The 20,759-nt window shown below is 35.9% G+C and overlaps 1 protein-coding gene across 5 annotated transcripts in view; it reads left to right on the top strand.

The window, feature by feature from the left end:
• ADGRB3 (adhesion G protein-coupled receptor B3) overlaps positions 1 to 20,759 on the top strand; it is a 716,195-nt gene that overhangs the window by 348,586 nt on the left and 346,850 nt on the right. For all 5 annotated transcript variants that reach the window (XM_005875869.2, XM_014547407.1, XM_014547406.1 and 2 more), the window contains one exon: positions 677 to 785. In XM_005875869.2, coding sequence (XP_005875931.1) covers positions 677 to 785 — 109 coding nt within the window. The remainder of the gene's footprint in view (positions 1 to 676; positions 786 to 20,759) is intronic.

Here is a 20,759-nt window from a genome sequence, read left to right as displayed (position 1 = left end):
CACACTGTGAGCTATTGGCAGAATGAGGTCGTCTTTAAGAAAGCACTCATCTGTTTGTAGTGTGTGAGGTGGCATCATTTGAGGTTTGTTCTGTATAAGTACATGTGAAACACCTACTCTAGAGCTGTTATTATGGTTGTAAAATTATCCCTAAAGTTACTAATACAGCGGGTATTATAATTATTTGGAATAAATATCGCTTCCAAGATATTAGTTATTATGTGGTAGACTTAATAGTTTGTAAATACCTTTATGGGGGCAATAATAATTGTTTTTCTTCTAGTGTCCATCATATAGATGCTAATAGATAAAATGTAAAAAGCCCCCAAATTTCAGTGTTTGTTCTATGTAGTCTTTAAGTGAAGGAAGGAGCTCATCAAAAGCAAAGACACTCTATTTCTAAGTAGACCATCTGTTAGATATTTTGAGTTTCTATACATTTATAAAGGATTAATCACTGCATCATATCACTTCCAAAGTTCTTGCTGTGTGACACCTGCTGTCGTTCTCAGCTATTAGTTAAAAAATACAATTGTTGCCAGTTGCAGAAATGTCTTTAAATAAATCAGAACTTGTTTGTGACCTCATTATGTAGTTGGTATTGTTTTTTAATTCCAGTTATCTATTCCATTGCATAGACTTTTTATTTCATTCTAATCTTTTCTTATTTTTGTAGATTTACCCAGGCTCAATAGAGTTGATGCAGGTGATTGAAGACTTTATACACATTGTTGGAATGGGGATGATGGACTTTCAGAATTCATACTTAATGACTGGAAATGTAGGTAAGAAATAGGATTTTTTTCCAAAATCTTACTGAAATTAAAAAAAAAAATTGCAAGTATCTGCGCCATCCATTTCTAAGTGTAATTTTTCATTGTTCCTAACTTTAAGTATCTCAGAGTAATGTATTATGGACTCCTGGTGTCTGATTTTTAAATGAACTCCCCCCCCACTCCCCCACCCCACACACACATTTGCATGCATCTGCATTCATTTGTAGTAATGCATAAAGACCTACTGGTGTTTATCTGCACGTGTATATTTAAAGGAGAATATGTGCTTCTTTTTCCATTGCCAAATGCTCATTGCTCTTCAATCTAATGTTGAAAGCATATAATATACACTTGAGTGTGTTTCTTAAGAAAATGAGTCTTTATAATTCTCCATATGAGGATGCCGAGTTCCTCTCCTGCTAGTGGTCCCGAGGAAGTGCTGGATCTGCATGGGTTGTAGAAGGCTTCAGAATACCTTAAAGGGTCATGATCATGGTGCTATTGCTGCAGTTACTTTTTTCCTGAGTGGCTCCTGAGACATACTGGATCTCTCAGATTCCTCTGTAGTGGGTTCTGTAATGCTTGAGCACATACATTGAAAACACATTTCCTCCTTATTTGCCTTAACATTGTCCCTTATAGAGAAAAGTTACATAGCAAAACCTACACACACTTTGAGGCTGCCACAGTTTCATTGAGCCAACAATAATTAACCAAATGGCACATTTCTCTTTGTAGTTAAAAAAATGGTAAGAGCAAAAAAATTGTCAGGTCTTAAATGCATTGAATTGATACCAGTTTATAGTTTTCTCATTTCTTAAAGCTTCCTCTCGTGATGTTACTGTAATTCAGGAAGATTTTCTTTTATCTACATGCTATGGTACAGAGAGTAATGTGTTTAAATAACCATCTTCACATTCTTATTCACTGGATGTTTAAGCATTAGTTTCTGGTTCAAGAAGAGACCTAACTTCGTGGGGGGTTCACCTGGGATAGAGCATACTTTTTCTATGATTAAGACTTTTGATGGTTCCCTTTATATTTATTTGATTTCTTCTGAAGGTCCTTTAGTCCCTCGGAGGCTCATTTGATCCTAAGATATCTTTTATAAGGGTGACTTGACCTCAACTCGCAATGGGTAATAGCTAACTACCAGTAATATTCTCTAGTTGAGGAAAGCCTATACAATGGAGTCTGAAGACATTTTCTTCCCCATATAGCATCTTCATGCAGCATAAGGTTTTATCAGTCAAATTTATATCATAATTCACCTTCAGAGTCAGTTTGAAGGCCCAGATTTTACCCAGAGAGGGTGTTTAGCAGCTTGTGCTGGTTCAGGAATGGAATGAGCTATCCCTTGCTAGGGCCAATGACAAGAAAAAGGACCAAAGAATGGTATCTTTGTTGATCAGTTCAGAAACCCAAGCAAATCCAAATTATATGGCCATTCCAAAAGTAGCTAGGCAAGAGAAGAAAGGTACTCTATAGGTAAGGGATAGCATGTTGAACTATGATTTGGGGGGCACCTGGGAAGAACCTGGGAGTTTCTAGGGATGTTGGTCATTCAAGTTGGGACCACTCTCCTAAGGGCCTTATTTCTGACTTCTTTTCTGGACAAAGAACATGAAGACAGCTCTGCCAGATTGGATAATTCTCAAAGTAATGTACCAGAAAAACTGAAAAGAAACAAATAGCTATTGTGGGTTTTTTTTTTCTTTTTGTAAGGGTTAATATCAATTCTGAAAGGCATTGTTAATTAAAAGTATTATCAGAGTAATGCATAGCATTTGTTCAAAATGTATTTAGAGAAAACTCTAAAAGACAAAGCCAATTCTAGAGTCTAGAAAACTTAATTTGAATCTTCAAGAAGGCTGCTTGAATAACATCATATCAAATTCTCCATAGTACCAGTATGATTTATATAAAATTCCATAAATTTCAAACATCATTTCCTCTTTACCTTTCTCTGGACTTCCCAAAATTATATTTTTGAAAAATGTGTGTATTATTATTTTTTGCATTTTGATTAGGTTCTCTAGGTTTGCCTACTTTCTTTATCATCACTAAACTTTTTAAAAAGAAATTGTTGATTTTTTTAGAGAGAAAGGAAGGGAGAGGGAGAGAGAGAGTGAGAAACATGGATATGAGAGGGAACATTGATGAGCTACCTCCTGAATGCCCCTTATGGGGGATGGAACCTACAACTCAGGCATGTGCCCTGACTGGTAATGGAATCAGCTACCTTTGGCGAACCAATTGAATCACTCAACCAATTGAATCACACTGGCCAGGGCTATCATCACTAAACTTTAAGAAATATGCTAAGCAGCCCGGCCAGTGTTGCTCAGTGGTTACCAGTTCTCTGGATACCTCTTAGACCAGTAAAGTTACACATAAAATTAAGCATCATAATTCACTAATATCTAATTGGATAATATGAATAATAATTGCTATTAATATTCTTTATTTTATCCAATTTGGTACTAATATATGATTTCATAATTATACTGTTTATCTGACATTTCCAGGATATTTGGATAAGGACACACTTAGAGACTATTTTACATTAGAAATTGTAAAACGTGAGTTGGTACTGATTTATCTTATATCCAAAGTCCAAATATTAATTATCTGGCATCAAGCTCATTATACTGAAAACACACACGCTTGCATGCACACATACACACAGCATGTGTGATAAACAGAGACTAGGTAATTGAGAATGGTTCATTATTCCTGATGTCCTTTTTCTTCACAGCATGTTGGATTAAGACTACTTAAAGAGCTTCAAGAGATCATCATGTGTTTTCAAGAGATTACAATTTTCATAAAGTCTATATGCATAGCCACCTCACTTCTCTGGAAGATAGATAATAGGTACCTGAAAAAGAGACAAAGTTGAACAGCCAAAAATAAATGTCATAAAGACCATAAATTCAATAAGAGAGTCAGAACCTTGCTGATTCCCCAACTTTAAATATTTTTCAGAGTTTTTATTTTCTGGTTCCTGGTTTAGAAAGAAGGAGTCAGAAGCAAACGCAGCGCTGTTAGAAGCACATATGTAGCAAATAAAATAGATGATATGCTGAAACAATAAGGACCATGAGGTACTGAAAGAATGTACCAGAGTATGGAGTCCACACTGTGGGAACAAACTACTCCTCATTCCTCAGACTTGAGGACAGTGTATCTAAGACAAAGGGCAATCATTTATTTATTTGTTTTTAAATTCTCACCAAGGATATGTTTTTATTGATTTTAGAGAAAAGGGGATGGAGGGGGTGAACATGGATGTGAGAGAGAAACATCAATTGGTTTTTCCACTATAGGCCATGACTGGGCTGGTGTGAGAGAGAAACATCAATTGGTTTTTCCACTATAGGTCATGACTGGGCTGGAACCCACAACCAAGTTATATGCCCTGACCAGGAATCAAACAAGCAATCCACAACCAAGGTATATGCCCTGACCAGGAATCAAACAAGCAGTGTTTTGGTGTATGGGACAACCCTCCAACCAAATTAGCCAACCAGCCATGGCCAAAGGACAATAATTTAGGTCTAAAGACATGGCCTTTATTCATCAAGATGATAGTTTCTATGATCTAAATAATATGGCAGGAAAATAAGTGACATATTTTGGAAAGACATCTTCAAAAATAGTTCAAATGAAAAGTTTTGAAGCTTTTTAAATTAAAAAGTGTCCCTACCTGTCCCAGCTTTTGATAGATAAAATGCTCTAATATGCTAACAATCTGAACAGTTTGGTATATACGCATGCATGTTCATTTTTGGAGGGAGCAGGCCCATAGCTTTGATCAATTATTCAAAAGACTTATGATCTCAAAATGTTTGACACAAGGTTTGGAAGAAATGCTTTTATGAACAAATATATTAAACAAGCTAACGCATTTGTAAAATAATTTATCTTCAATGAAATACTTATTTTTCATATTCACATATGAATATGAAATTCAAAATAGACACATAATGATTATAATAAATGAAAGTTAATGAGCATTTACTAAAGACTAATCACTCTACTAATAGCTAATATAATTACTGATTAAATGAATTAATGAATGAATATGAAAACTGATATGCTACAGAGAGATTTCAACTTTCAATATGCCTCAGGTTATTATGAAATTGTATTCTAAATGTTCTAAATATTCTGTATAAGTGATTTTTATTTCAGTAAAAAATGTGAATTTTTAAAAAACATTTTTATTATCAAGTAAGTCAGGAAGACCAAATCTTAATATTATTTAAAATTAGTTGTCTTCACTGAAAATATTCTTTAAAGATTTGTTTAAACTTGCTTTCTATACTTTGTCTCCAAACATTTTCTCTTCAGTCTCTTGCAGTTCACCATTTCCCTCATCACTTTCCTGAAACTCCCCTCTGAAAAGCCTTCTGGAAACTCCCCATTCACAAATTAAACCTCCCGTATTTCAACCTTCATGTCCTCTGTACCTTGCTGACCACACTCTTTTGAAATTGTAGCACTCTTTTGAAATTGTACTTTTCATTACAATGAACTCACCCCCCCACACACACACAATGGTTAGAAGTGGGGTGTGAAGGAGAGAGAAGGTTCAAGGATGTTTCCACTACATTGCCACAGATATTTTTTTTAGATACAGAGAGGATGAAGGGCTGAATGGAAAAAAAGTAAATAATTTGAGGCCCAGCTGTTTTCACTTCCAAAGCTAGACTAGAATGTGTGAGATCTCCCATGACCAATCATAGGGCCCACACATGCATTTCCATTGTTCGGAAGATTTGTCTAAGGCTGCAGCAGAGTGTTTTATAGTTTTTTTTCATTACGTTTTTAGTCCATCTATTTTGCATAAAAACTCCATGTAGCAATTTATATTTGATTTATTTATAAGGAAGAATCTTCTATTCTTTAGAAATTGTTTTAATTTTGAACTTCGAACTACTAGTAGAATTGTACTCATCAAACTGAATTCAAGGAACATCAGTGATGTGTTGCATGTTACTAGCCTACTACCTATGTTCCATTTTAAAAAATGATTTATATCTTACTATTTCCCTAAGTAATTCAGGTCATTAAAAAGAAATGAATAATCTTAGCATGAGATTGCAGTCTACTTATGGACATAAACAAAAACAAATAAGAAAATAAAATAGCAAGTTCACTTGGTATGTGTCATAAAAAACAAGCGTTAAGAGACTCATTCTAAGAGATAGTGTTCTGTGTAAAGATCTAGAAAAACTTAGGAAGGAACCACTTAGTGTTGATTTTGAAGGTAGACTGGATGATTGATAATTCCACATAAAGGAGCGTGAGTGGTAAAGAGATGGTTATGTTCCAGAACATTCTTTAGCAAAAAAAAGTATAGAGATGAGAAAGTTGAGGTTGTGTGTAGGGTATAAATGGCCTATTTTGATAAAAGCATATATGTATGGAAGTAAAGGTGAAATAAAATCTAAGAGGTGTAGCATTGTTCAGAAGACAATAGGAGCTACTAAAGCTTAACTTGATGAGGGTGGTGCTTTGGTAAGTAATGTGTTTATAGCAGAAAGAGAATTTGTTGAAATTGAGAAATGCTATAAATGTGAACACTAGGAGGCTTTTTACCATAATCCATGTAGGAGAAAATGAAGACTTGAATTACTGGTAGTAAAAATAGTAACCAAAATGTGGTTATGAATTTGAGATCATCTGATGGTAGAAATGGCAGCATTCCATAACTGACTGAGGTATAAGACAGGAGGGAGGAATTGAGATTATATTTATTTGATGAACATTTGAGCATGTCTTTTACATATTAATATTTAGATTCAAGTGTAACCCTCAAGTGAAAAAAATAAAATGAGGCCTTGAACTTTTGTAGAGAAGTGAAATTTATGGTACATACTTGGTAATTGACTATGTAAAAGTGATCATTGAAGCCACAAATTTTTTTTCTACTATTAGGACAATAACAACAGAGAAAAGATGTAAGGTGTTGCCTAAAGAGTCAGAGTTAGAATAAACAGAGAGAGTAAGTATAAAGAGTTTCAGAACAAGACAGCATAAAACCATTGTCATGTAATTAATAGGAGAGAAAGAGCATTTCAGAATGATTATGCTACTTATATTAATTGTTCAGCGTATTAGCATTAAGCAAAATTGTATGTGATTGTTGATGATATAACAATACTTCTCCAGGAAAAGTGCAGACATGGTTCTTTGTGTAGTTTCAATGGATCACAACCTTAACACTGATAAAATTATCTCCAAGGATTTACTTTGCACAGATGAATGCTGTAGACACACGTATTGCTATTTTACAACTTTCCTTTGGAACTATTCAAAGTTAATAATATCGGATTAAAAGGGAACACTTTCAGGCTAACAATATCTCAAATACGGAATGTTATAATTGTTAGCTGTAGAGAATTTCAAATGTGGCTTCTATATGTAAGCCCTAAGAGATAAAAGATTTCAAAAAGTATTGTTTCAGTTACTCTCCAGTAATCCAATAAGGCCAGTGCCTTACAAACATTAAAGTTGAGACATTTTTCTTTGCCAAGCTAAATATCACTGTCTATTCTCGGTCTAGAAATATGAAATCCTGGGCCTTTCAGAATGAACATTCATACTTGATTTTTTTTTCCTGAAATTGAATCAAAATTTAATCTGAAGAATGGCATAATACAATTTAACGTCTTTCTCTCTACAACACTGTCTCATAAATATCAAGTCTTTGTTATTTCTTATACTCACTGGTAAATTTAATCATTTCTTTGGTAGAATATCTTGTTCTTCAATTGAGAAGCAGAACTTCAATCTGATGATGTAATTATAAAAATAAAGTGGTTTCTCTTTCTTGGCTTATTTAACTTTCTGTCGCTGCTGACTTTTATCGCTCATACATCTTCACTTCTTTAACTTCCTTTCTCTAGAGATAAGACACTTATAGTCAGTTGACACTGAGTCTGAGAAATACGCAATTCAACATCTATTTTTTAAAATTTTATTTTTTAATCTGTAGCACCTGACAGTTCAGTCAGCTAGACTTGAGTCTGAAAATGTCTAATTCTACCCTCACCTTCTGGCTTTCTACCACTCTTTCTTGCTAGATACATGAAGTAAGTGGTGTGTTTTTTTGTAGATCAGAAAGAAAAACCTGAAAATACCTGTGTGGGGGTTTTTTTATGCTACTAACACACTGGTCCCCTTGAGAAAATAAATAGTTCAAACATAGTTTTAAACTATTACTTGGAATGATATGCCACATTATGAGTTTGTATTGCTGGTTTAATAGAGATTTCTCTATATATTTTCTATGACCCACTTTTTCCAAATGGTTAGGGGTGGAGGCACTGAGGAGGTTGGTGGTGAAGGGCCTTTTAGACCCTTCTGGTGGCAAGCAAGACATGCACCTCAGACGGTGCGGATGGTCTCCCTTCCACCCAGCTGGACTCCCATTTTTGTGGCTCCCTAGTGTCAGTATAACAGATTTAATCAGCTTTAGCAGATCTTATGAATATCAGGTTCTGTTCTAGGTACTGAGAATTTTCAGTAAACAAATTAGATAGCACTGTTTGTTCATATGAAACTTGTTCTATAGCAGAGACAGCTGTCAAACAAGTGCCAGTTAGCATGCCCAGTGGTTATAAGTGATATGAAAGGAAACAACGCCATCTTCCCAGGTGAGGGGTTGGAGTGAAGAGAGGAGAGAGTTTTTTTAGGTTGATGGTCATGAAAGGCTCTTATCAGAGAAGTGGTATTTGAATATGTACCTGAATGCCCGGAGAGTGTGAGACACCGTGATATGCGGGGACAGAACACTTCCAGCAGAAGGAACAATAAATACAAGAGCCATGATGCCTCCACATGCTTGATCTATTACAGACACTAAAGGTCAGTGGTGCTGGAGTGGCTGAGGGAGGGACTATGAAAGGAGATGAGGTCTGAAAGGGAAGGAGTGCCAGACTGTGGATGGCACTAGGCTTTTGACTAGGTCTGAATGAGATGCAAAAACCACTGAAGGTCTGAGCAGAAGAACGACCTGGTCTGATGTATGTCCTACAAGGACCATTATAACTATGGAGTGGACACTAGTAAACCATTGGGGGTATGGCTGGATATAGAGAGACTGGTGGTGTATTGATTGCAATAGGCAAGATGAGGGAGCTCAGTGGTTTGGACCAGATGCCAGTGGAAATAGTGAGACGAGGTCAGATGCTGGAGGTATATAAATGGTTGATCTGACAGACTTTACTAATGGTTAGAAGTGGGGTGTGAAGGAGAGAGAAGGTTCAAGGATGTTTCCACTACATCGCCAAGAACCCAACTACAAAAATAAGACAGATTTCTTTCCAAATCTGTGTACTATAAACTAATGTCATAAACCTACTTTGGTGATCATTTAAATGTCTCTAAAGTTTAGGATCTAAAATAAGTTGTTTGTTGTATCTCTTCTTTTTTTAAAATTGCATCGCTATATAATTGACATATTACATTTTATTAGTTTTAGGTGTGCACCATAATGACTTGATATATGTATATACTGTTAAATGATCACCACCATTACATTAGTTAACATTAATCACCCCATATAGTTTCATTTTAAGATCTACTCTCTTGAAAACTTTCAAATATACAATTCAATATTATTAACTAGAGCAGCCGTGGGCAAACTACGGCCCGCGGGCCAGATCCGGCCCGTCAAATATACAATTCAATATTATTAACTAGAGTCACCATACTGTTTTGTTTTGTTTTTACATATTCCTTTTCTGGAATCCAACACAAATCCTTGCACTTGCAGTTAAGGAATGTTATCCTTTGAAGCCATCAGCATTCTGTCATCAGTCCACTATCTGAGTTATTGCACAAAAGCTAGAATGAAAGTGTTCATTAAAATGACTATTTAAAGCTGTAATTAAGATTGAGCTGCCAGTAAACAGGTGAGACAAATCCTACTTCCCTACCATTTTTGTGTTTCTTCCTCTATCAATAAAGCCATTTAGAATGAAAGTGTTCATTAAAATGACTATTTAAAGCTTTAATTAAGATTGAGCTGCCAGTTAACAGGTGAGACAAACCCTACTTCCCTACCATTTTTGTGTTTCTTCTTCTATAAAGCCATGGAACCTCAAGAATGGAAGAATTCTTAGGAGTCAACAATTTAGCCATAAAATGATCTCTCCAGCTTTTAAAAAAATGCTGATTGTAGTAGTACTACTAGCATAGTTACAACTCCGGACCTCCAAGCAGGAAACACTCATGATGTTATAGTGTTTCAAATTGTCAGTAGGCCTGTGTCCTTTTAGAAGTTACCTGGGGTGAAAATAGTTACATAATATTTCCAGGTTTATCTAAATTGTTTTAAACAGGCATATTCAAGGACATAGCCATTCATGGAGTCATTATTAAATAATACTTCTTGTCCCTAAGAAACTTGCACTAGTAAACATTGTTAATAACCGTTCTTTCTCATTTTGAGTAACCCAGACGCCCTAATCTTTCCCTCTGTTATCCCTGCATTATGCCTATTGCTGGCTCTAATCCTAACTACTGCTCTGCTGTGAATCTCCCAGATCTTTAATAGCTTTTGCTTCTTTATAATAGTTTAATTTACCATTAAGAAAGAATAAAATCTATATGTCACTGCCTCATAACACCTGTTTTCTTACAGTACCTTGTGTATAGATTATTTAAGTTTACATTTTAAAGAAAATCCCCTAGTATCAAATAGTGGTTATTATTCTAAGGGACTCTTCTCAGAAGTGAATACAATGATAGGAAAATGTTTGGTAAAGTATTCCATATATTATGTAGCACTTGCCAAATTAACACTTTTAACAAATGTTCATGATACTGTTTACTCCCAACAACCTTGCTGTCAGTGTTTTTAGGCCATCCACACAGTTTGCCCTACACCAGTGCTTCCCATTCAGAGAGGATGCATTCTTATTCTGTTGCATCTTAATAAATGCAAGTTAAAGATTTGTTTTGTTATCTTGCTCAGCCAACCGCATTCTAACCTACTTCTGTTATGTAAAAAAAAAAACTTCACTGTAATTTTTGAAAAGATTCCATAGAAATCTTACTAAAATATTTTGTATTTCTACATCAAGGGAGAATGACTTCTGACCTTTATTTTTATTTGTAGTCATATGTTTCATATATATCTACTTTATTTAAAAAAATTAAAAATTTTTTTTCTGGATATTCACACATGTTTAAATGGTGCCTGAATTATTTTTGTAGTGAATCTTTATAACATATCTAGTCACTGAAAATTTTGTGAACTTATGTTACTCATTTAAGTCTTCATCCCTTTAGCAACTGTCTCTTGGAGAATACCCAGGTAAAGACCAAATCACTGAGGCCTATTATTTCTTATGAATATTTATATTTACTGGGAAGATGCTTGTGGTCTAAAAAACCAAATGAGGTCACACAAAACTCAGTTGGAAATGTAAACATCTAGAATACACAGTGATGCTCAGCATCATTTGGAGCATGAACAGGAAAGGCAGAGGAAAAGTTGACTTCTACCATCGCTATGCATATCTATGGGGAAAAAGTTCAAGGCCTAAAGAATAAAATGTATGTAATGGAGGTGGTGAACATGCACATTTTAGTGGTATATTGTGTATCTTGGTATATTGTATATTTTGGACATGAATTGTGAAAGCTTTCCTGAAATAGAAAAAACACAATTTCACCCGGCCAGAGTGGCTTGGTTGGTTGAGCATCATCCTGTGCACCTAAAGGTTGCTGGTTCAATTCCCGGTCAGGGAATATACCTGGGTTGTGTGTTAGGTCTCAGATCAGGACACCTACAGAAGGCAGTTGATCAATGTTTCTCTCTCTTTCTCCCTTCTACTCTCTGAAATCAAGAGAACATATGTATTTTAAAAATCACCCCACAATTTCAAGATTTCTAGTGAGAATACAGACAAAGAATTCTTGGGTTTCTCTCTCATATTGACACACAGACCTAACCACCAACATCTGGGGTTGGAATTTTCTTTAATTATTCTCTAGAAAGAGCATCCGTTTCTGCAAAGAAGTTACTCCTGACTGTGCCCTAGGGAGGGTGTGAAGAGGAGTTTGTATAAAGGGACCAGTGTTTTGCCTCAGCTCAAAGTGTCTGGAGGAGGACTTCAACTAGGGAAAGGCTTTCAGAGGTGGGATTAGCACAGAAGCCAGATGGGAATTTAAATGGCTTCCCAGTTCCCTGGAGATGCTGCAGCTGAAAGATGTGGGAATCGGTCTTCACAGTATGATTTCATTCTTCTGTTGGAGACTCATTCCTTCAGAATCTGGTAGACTTGCACTTATAGCACAGAAGAGAGATATGAAATCTAAAGCCTGCAAAAAACAAAATTTGAATGTTATAAAAGGATGTCGCTGGTCTCTATTGGTTTATGCAATAAGGATCTGAAATTACTAAAATCTGCCTGGTGCATGCCTTCTTTCTGATTTTGCTGTTCAACTCAATTGGAAGGATATTGCTGTGACTTTGTGTGAATATGAAAAACAATTTCATTTTAACTGTCTCTATGGCAATGCTTGCTTATCTCTATGGCAATAGTGGCCTGCCTCTGTAACAATAACCAGTGAAGAGAAAAAAAGGCACTGATTCCCTTTCAATATTTTTTCTATTTTTTTTTAAATTTGGTAATAGCAAGAATTCTGTGCTAAATTATTCCTCTTCTCCATTGCTTCCTTCACTGAATTCCAAATACATAGATTCTCATCTGAATGTGACAACTGAAAAAATATGACTCAGATGAAAGATCAGAGCCCTTTGTGTCGATGCAAGCAGGGATGCTGTTTTGTATCTAGGAAAACATGCTGGCTTTAGAGCTAGATTCGGCTACAAACCTGGGCTATTCTACAACTGACTGACCTTCTGCAGGTTATTTTATCTCTAAAGCCCTCAGTTTTCTCCTTTCTGAAGTAGAGATTATAATATCTTCCCTGAGGAGTTATTGTAAAGATGAAAGACAATATATATTTAGCACATGGCATGTAATAGGCCCTCAGTAAGTGGCAGCGGACAAGTGTAGGGCCAAATATGGGCTGTGCTACTGACTGGGTGTGTGATACTGGTCAGATCACTCAGTGCCCCATAGCCACAGTCTGCCCCTCTAGGGAGCTTCTAAAGTTCCTACCTAAATCGAATAGCCTTAGTTGTTTTTATTTTACTCACATCTCAATAGTAAACTTATTGTTTATGACAGAAAGTAGACCAGGATCCCAGATTTCTAGGCAGATAATATAACTGAATCTAGAAATATATTTAGAAAACAAAGAAACATAGGGACACAAACACCACTTGTGATGTGTCTGTATGTTTCTTTGTTTTCTAAATATATTTTTATTTATTTCAGAGAGGAAGGGAGGGGGAGAGAGAGATAGAAACATCAATGACAAGAGAGAATCATTAATCAGGTGCCTCCTGAACACACCTTACTGGGGATCAAGCCCAAAAGCTGGGCACGTGCCCTGACCGGGAATGGAACTGTGACCTCCTGGTTCATGGGTGGACACTTAGCCACTGAGCCACGCCAGTCAGGCATGTCTGTATGTTTTAAAATGAGTTTGTTACACAATTTTTCTTCTGTGGTCCAATTACCCTAAGACCCTAGAAACATTTCAACTTGATTTGCACTTTGCTATCTTAAGAAGCTACTCCTCTCCTCTATGTATTTATTTGTCACTAATCATATCCTAGATCCCTTTAATGGCTCATACAAAGGAATCTTTTCTACTTTAATTTTATAATTTCTGCTCCTTAACATGTAATCTATCACCTGTAGTCTTCAAAATTATAGCAGTTATCTCTGTAGAGGCATCAAATAATTCTGTACTATTACTATATCCCCCTGAATTCATAAGTGAATCTATTCTCTTTTGTTCTTAAATAACATCTTTTGAACTAAAATATTTTTCTGCTTTTATTACCTACTAAAAATTTTTACATGAAGAGTTTCAACTCAAGAAATGTAAGTAATTACTCCTGTGGCTAATTTATGTGTTTTCTTTCATTTGATCTTCTATTTCAGTCTGTGCCTTATGAATATGAGGGAGCAGATGCGTGTGTGCGTGTGTGTGTGTGTGTGTGTGTGTGTGTGTTCTAAAATATTTATCAGTGTTCAAACCTGCAATGCAGTTATTATAGATGGATGCAGTTGTTTTAAAATTCATGCTATGGGCTTAGGGAGAAGTTAGTGGGGTTTATTTTATGTTACATCAAGGAATAAATATACATTTTAATAAAAGTTAAACTAAATTGAAAATCCAATAATAAGATTTAAAGGACATATGACTTACATGCTGAACAGTATTTTATTCAAGGTTTAGCTGGTAACTACAAAATAGAATGTTATACATATGGGGACTGAATAGTTCATAAGGGGATGATTTATACTGGATAATAGGTTGTATATCCAATATACATATTTTGAAATCAAATAAAGGCTGGTATATTAAAATTAGTAGTAGGGTTCTAAATATAGTAGGAACACAGAGGTGAATAGTTCATAAGGGGATGATTTATACTGGATAATAAATCAGTATAGGCTGTATATCCAATATATATATTTTGAAATCAAATAAAGGCTGGTATATTGAAATTATTAGTAGGGTTCTAAATACAGTAGGAACACAGAGAGATATAATTGAGACTAAGATACTGAAATATTTTCTTTGCCACTGCAAAATTTCTTAATAATCAATTTCAGTGTCCATTTGAGCTGCTTTATTACTTTTTGAAATATGAACCTTCCTTCTTTGGAAGAATCTGTCTTTTATTTGAGAGCATTAATTTCTCTCTTCTTCTTTTCTAGGAAATCACCATTTTCTTTCCCCAAACTCATTGCCTGATTAACTCTATTTTAATTTTTCCTAACTCCTTCAGTTTTTATAATAATCATCTTACTAAAGAGGATAACCTCTATCATCTTTAAAATTCAAAAAAATTCAGGCTATTTCAAAAATGCCATAGTATGTTAGAAATATGGAATATTATTTTTTACATACCAATTTCTTACCAGGAAAGTAAATATATTATTGTGTAATATAACTTAGACTACATAGGTGACAAAATTGTTACTGATTGGTATGCCCTTTTTAACTACATATAAATTATTGTAATGAAATAGGACACTCAATTTAATCTTAGAGTGTGTGTTTTTATATGTTTGGGCTTGCATGTGGGGGGGGAGGAAGAGTAAATTATTGTTTGCAGATATTTTTTGTTTATTTGGTTTGATGATCCAGAGACCAAGCTTTTCTGAATGTGATGATAAAGAGATGAAATTCACAAATATCTCTATATCAAGTAGTAATTGTTGTCAACAGTCATTCTTTACTGTGTTTATATTCTAGCCATAAAGTCATGAGTCTCTACTATAATGGCATTAGGATCTAAAGATTATTTTTGCAGCATGATCCAAAACTGCCCTATGACAGGATTAATTGTACTTGTTTTCTGGGGTGTTCTGGAGTCAGGTGAGAGAGTGCACCAATGCTGCACTTAGGTGCTCAGTAAATAGTATCTCTATCACTGTTGTCTGTACCTTCTCTCTTTGTTCAAAAAATTGCATTTGGTAAAGCACATATGTCTAACGTTAATCCTCTCCTTTTTGGAAAGGGCATAGGGGCCCTACTTCCTGTTTTGGGAAGATAAAGTGGCTAAAATTCTACAACTTAAAATCACCTCCTTGTTCTTAGTTTCATTATCTTAGAATCATGTACTTAACCTTGTGCCCAGTTCCCCCTCTCAAGTTAAAATTAATCTCCTATTCTTCAGTTTCCCCCCCTTACTTATATTAAATCAATATTTATTAAGTGCTTTCCAGGTACCAACTATCCTTTGGTCACAAAAAGATAAGCCAAACATGCCTGAATCTGTCCCTTATGGAGGTTATACTCTGGTGAGAAAGATATTAAGTTTCTAAAAATGAAACTTAAGTAAATGAATGAACATGTACTTTGTATTATATGCAATATAAGAAAAAATAACTTTAGAAACAAAAATACATATAGAGAGATAAATATATAGAGAGATATATAGATATATATCTATATTTCTTCTCTCTCTCTCTCTCTCTCTATTTCTTCTCTCTCTCTCTCTCTCAAATCATGGTAAATGATATGAAAAGAGAGACTAACCTGGATACCTAACTTAGATATGAGGGTGATGGTTGCTCGATGCTGGAAAGTTCTCCTGGACATTTAAGCCATAATCCGATGGTTGAGTAAGAATTTGCCAAGGGAGGAGTTGGAATGAAACGCGTGTGTGACTGGAGAGCAGTTGGTAGTGGGAAAAGTCAGGAGCTAACACTGAAGAAGTCAAGGACCAGGTCGAGGAGACCCTGCAAAGGGTTGCTAATCTCATACAAATGTAACAGGAAATCACTGCGGGGGGTGACATGACTCCACTCTGCTTCACTCACTGTCATGTAGAGAGCGACTAGCAAAGGGACAAGAATGGAAGTAGTGAATATAGTGAGTTGTTTTAATTTAGGCAAGATTTGATGGACAATTGTGTGGCAGTCAAGGTAGAGATAAGGAAACAAGTTAAAGTTGCATTTTGGAAGGGAAAGAACAAGCACAGTGAGGAACTAGATTCCAGGGTTGAGCATATGGAAATGTCAAGGATAACTTACTGTTCTCTGTCTTGAGAAAAGGATGGATGGAGGTACCCTCCACAGAGATGGGAAAGACTGAATAAGGAGAGAATATGATGACGAATGGGTGGAGATCAAGATTTAAGCTTTGACTATGCTACCTTTGAGATGCCTGAAGATATTTAATTGACAGTTAAGGCAGACAGTTTTGGAGTTCAGAAGAAAGGTTCTTACACCCATTCTACCTCTACTGAAAATATTTGTGTAAAATGGCTATCTCATCACTCGGTTGTAATCTTTTCTATGTAAGAACTTCTTTAAAGTATGTTTTATTGATTTTTAGAGATAGATAGAAACATTGATGAGAGAGGAATATTGATCGGCTGCCTCTTGCACACCCCTACTAGGGATTGAGCCTGCAACCTGAACATGTGCCTTGACCTGGAATGGAACCAGTGACCTCTTGGTTTATGGGTGGACCCCCAACCACTGAGCAACACTGCTTGGGCAGAACTTTTTCTTTTTTGGATCTTCTACAGTATTTCACACAAGGCAGAGAATGGTTAAGGTGAAGAATAAAAGGGAATTGGCATATTTTTGTGTCTTACTGTGTATAGGGAGTGAGCTACCTGCCTTTGGCTTAATAATCATGAAAGGCTATTGATTTTTACAGATGGTCAAACTGAAGAGCAATTAAATGACTTGCCAAAGATCACAAAGTAATTGGAAACCTACGTCTGTCTCCAGGGCCCATAATTATCACATTAAACCCCAATGCCTCCTACTAAGCCTTTGGTAAAACCCATTCATTAAAAATATATATGGGGTGTTTTGTCAAACATTACTACATGTTAGGATTCTATCATACAACAGTAAATAGGGAACATTCCTTTCCTTTTGGCACTTATAGGCTAGTGTGGGAGGTAGTCCACATAAACTGGACAAACTTTGTGCATAGGGCCATAAAGAAAATAAACAGGATTATATAATAGACAGGAATGGGAGAATGTTGAATTTCTTTAGGTGGGGCAGTGGAGAACAGACCAAGTTAAGGAAAAAATAATTTAGCAGAAATTCAAGGATAATAATAAAAAAGAATGGTCTAGTTAGGAAAAGCTCTGAAAAAAACCAACAAAAAACGCGCATCTTGATCAGGGTCAGCAAACAAGACAGTCATGTATAATGTGACCAGAAACAATACTGGTCATATAAGACAATTGTATTTATTTTATAAATACCATATTTTCATGTGTGATCTTCATTTATGGCTGCTTTCACATCCTACAAGCAGAGTTGGGTAGTTGTAACAGGCCTGATGGCCTACAAAGATGAAAATATTTACTTTTTGATCATTTATAGAAAAAGTTTCTCAACATCTACAATACAGCATGCCTGCAACTAATGTTAAAGTATGCTTTTCACAATTTTAGACCAACATCCCTTCTCCATAACTTATAAAGCCTTTGATTCCTTATAAAGCCACTCTTCCATTATTCAAATACCTCTCTGTTCCTGAGTTAGTTTACTATTGTCCTCTCTCTCTCTCTCTCTCTCTCTCTCTCTCTCTCTCTCCCTCTCCCCCCTCCTCCATTTATTTTTATGTTTCTCCCTGTTTATTTCTCTTAATCCTCTAAAAGTGAGCCTTTCCTACACTACATTTCGCAGCTTTTTTCTGTCATCTTTCATAACCTGCAGAGCTCTCCATCTCACTTGTTCAGGTGTCCGCACAAATGCCAGCTTACCAAAGAAGCTGTCCCTAAGTTTCTCAACTCCAATCATCTTTATCATATCATTTCGCAATACTGGCATCTGGTTGTGTTTATTTATTCCTTGTCTGTCTCTCCCCAGATTCCATGCCAATCCCTTGAGGGCAGGGACTTTCGCTGTTTTGTTCACTGATGTATTTATAGTGCCCAGAACTGTGCCTGGCATGTAATAGGTGCTCAATTAGTATTTGTTGAATGAATGAATCTGTCCATTGTTATCATATCATTTCGCAATACTGGCATCTGGTTGTGTTTATTTATTCCTTGTCTGTCTCTCCCCAGATTCCATGCCAATCCCTTGAGGGCAGGGACTTTCGCTGTTTTGTTCACTGATGTATTTATAGTGCCCAGAACTGTGCCTGGCATGTAATAGGTGCTCAATTAGTATTTGTTAAATGAATGAATCTGTCCATTGTATTCTCTCTGTAGGAGAACATATCCATGCCTACATGATAAACTATCACTTCTAATTAGAAGGCATCCAGTTTACATCTCCAAGTTCTAAATTTCATCATGCTCCGGATCACCAGCTATCAGCCTACAGTATAATGTTCAGCCTCCTCTCCTACTCCAACTAAGCAATTTCCCCTGTTAAGAATGTTCTGGCACTTCTGGAACTGCACCGACCTTTCCCAGGGCAGGAAGTTTCCTCTCCCCATAGCTCATATGCAACCATCAGCCCTCAGCCCAGTTACACCTCGTAAGAAAGGCCTTCCTCACAACCAACCATGCTCTATCACATATGTTTTATTTTTTCTTTCATGCCATCTGCATTGTTTGTTCCTTAAAATTTGTGTGTTCCCCTGAGAGTATGAGCTCTTTAAGGGTGAAGAATCTGTGTCTCTTTCTCATTTGCTCAGTGATAGAAGAGTGCTTGGAACTCTCTTAGGGCTCAACCGAGGTTTGTTGGAAGAATGAATTTCCACAGTGATCTCTTTTCTCCTTGCTATTTTCACTTGCCATTGCATTACTCCTCTGGAAATGGATGATTTGCTATCTTGGGAAGCCTTTGAGTTGTTGACTTGAGTTGTTGTTTCTTGCCTGATTGGTGCCTAACTCCTCATAATTTCCAGACTTATTTCTCTAGGAAAGTTTCAACACCCTTAAATAGCAAAACAGTAACACACACATGAAAAGAGAGTCAATCGTGCTGCATATACAAAAGCTCTCCTATTTTTTAACTCTTTTTAAATTTATTGGGGTGACACTGATTAATGAAATTATATAAGTTTCAGGTGTATACTTGGTTAATTTTCCATCCTTTAGTGCTCCTTCCTCTGCAGGAACTCTGTTCTTAATTTCACTGGTTAGGGGAAAAGGAAGAATTTGTTTCCTAAAGCATTTCGTATATTGATTTGTTTTTACTGTTCAGGTAGACATGCAAAAGTGAGTCCAATTTCACATTTATTTTGTATTTATGTTAGGAGTTATTTTATATTTATTTTAAATCATAAAGTACATTTTGTAGAGAAGATGAGTGATCATCAATGCCTGTTTTTAAAATCCACTAAACATACTCTTTTTAAAAACTGGGAAAAAATGGCATGATCTATTTAAACTTCCCTCACTATATTCTGTGTAGCATCAAAAAAAAGTCAGAAAGAACATGCAATAGATAACAGAAAAAGTGCACAAACTAAGATGCTTTTAGAATGTATTTCTTTTTAAAGGAAAAGTGTAACATATGTAATACTCTTTGTAATACTTTAAGCAATAAAACAAAATTTTTAAAAAATGACTTCTCTAACATATATCTAGAACAGCAGTGGGCAAACTTTTTCTGTGAAGGGCCAGACAGTAACTACTTTAGGATTTGTGTGCCATGTAGTCTGCGCTGTCACTATCCAACTCTGCCACTGTTGCATGAAAGCAGCCCTAGACGACATGGACTAGTAAATGAAGGGGGGTGTCTGTGTCCCAATGTATTTGTAGACACTGGGAATTGGATTTCATTTACTTTTCACACGCCAAGAAATAATGTTCTTAAACATTTATTTTCAACCTTTTAGGAATGTGAAAATCATTTTTAGCTTGCAGACCAAACGCAAATAGCTGGTAGGACAGATTTGGCCTGTGAGTTATAGTTGGCCAGTCCCTAGTTGAGACAGTTCAGCGGAACAGAGCCATGTGTATGGAATGCATGTACCACCTGTGTCTGCATGACTGCATGTGGGGAAGTGGGGGAGACCCAAGAGGAAGTGGACAGGGTCCCCTGTAGAGAGCACTGAAGTCTGGCAAAAAGACCCTGAGCAGGAATGAGAAACACGCCCACCCGTGCAAAGGCTCCCAGGCTTGATTGAAATGGCTAAATAGAATCTAAAGCTGATGACTCACAAACAATTTGCAAGTTCCTTTTTTAATTTTGCTTCTGAAAAGGAATATGCAAAATGATTAATTAAAGTTTCAATACATATACTATGTCATTAAAAGGCAATAGGTTGAAAAAAGTTTCTTTGATATGCCGTATCATTACTTTATTGACTGTCTATCTAATTTGTCTTAGTTTTGAAACTAAGAGAATCCTGCATTTTTCTCTTAAAAATAAAAAACACTCTGTAAACTCCTCATGGGAAAAACATTTCTAAGTCTGAGACCATCTAAGTTGC

This window comes from Myotis brandtii, unplaced genomic scaffold, assembly GCF_000412655.1.
Source record: "Myotis brandtii unplaced genomic scaffold, ASM41265v1 scaffold471, whole genome shotgun sequence".
Lineage (NCBI taxonomy): Eukaryota > Metazoa > Chordata > Mammalia > Chiroptera > Vespertilionidae > Myotis > Myotis brandtii.
Note: the sequence above shows the minus strand (reverse complement) of the source record. Positions and strands in the feature narration are given on the sequence as shown.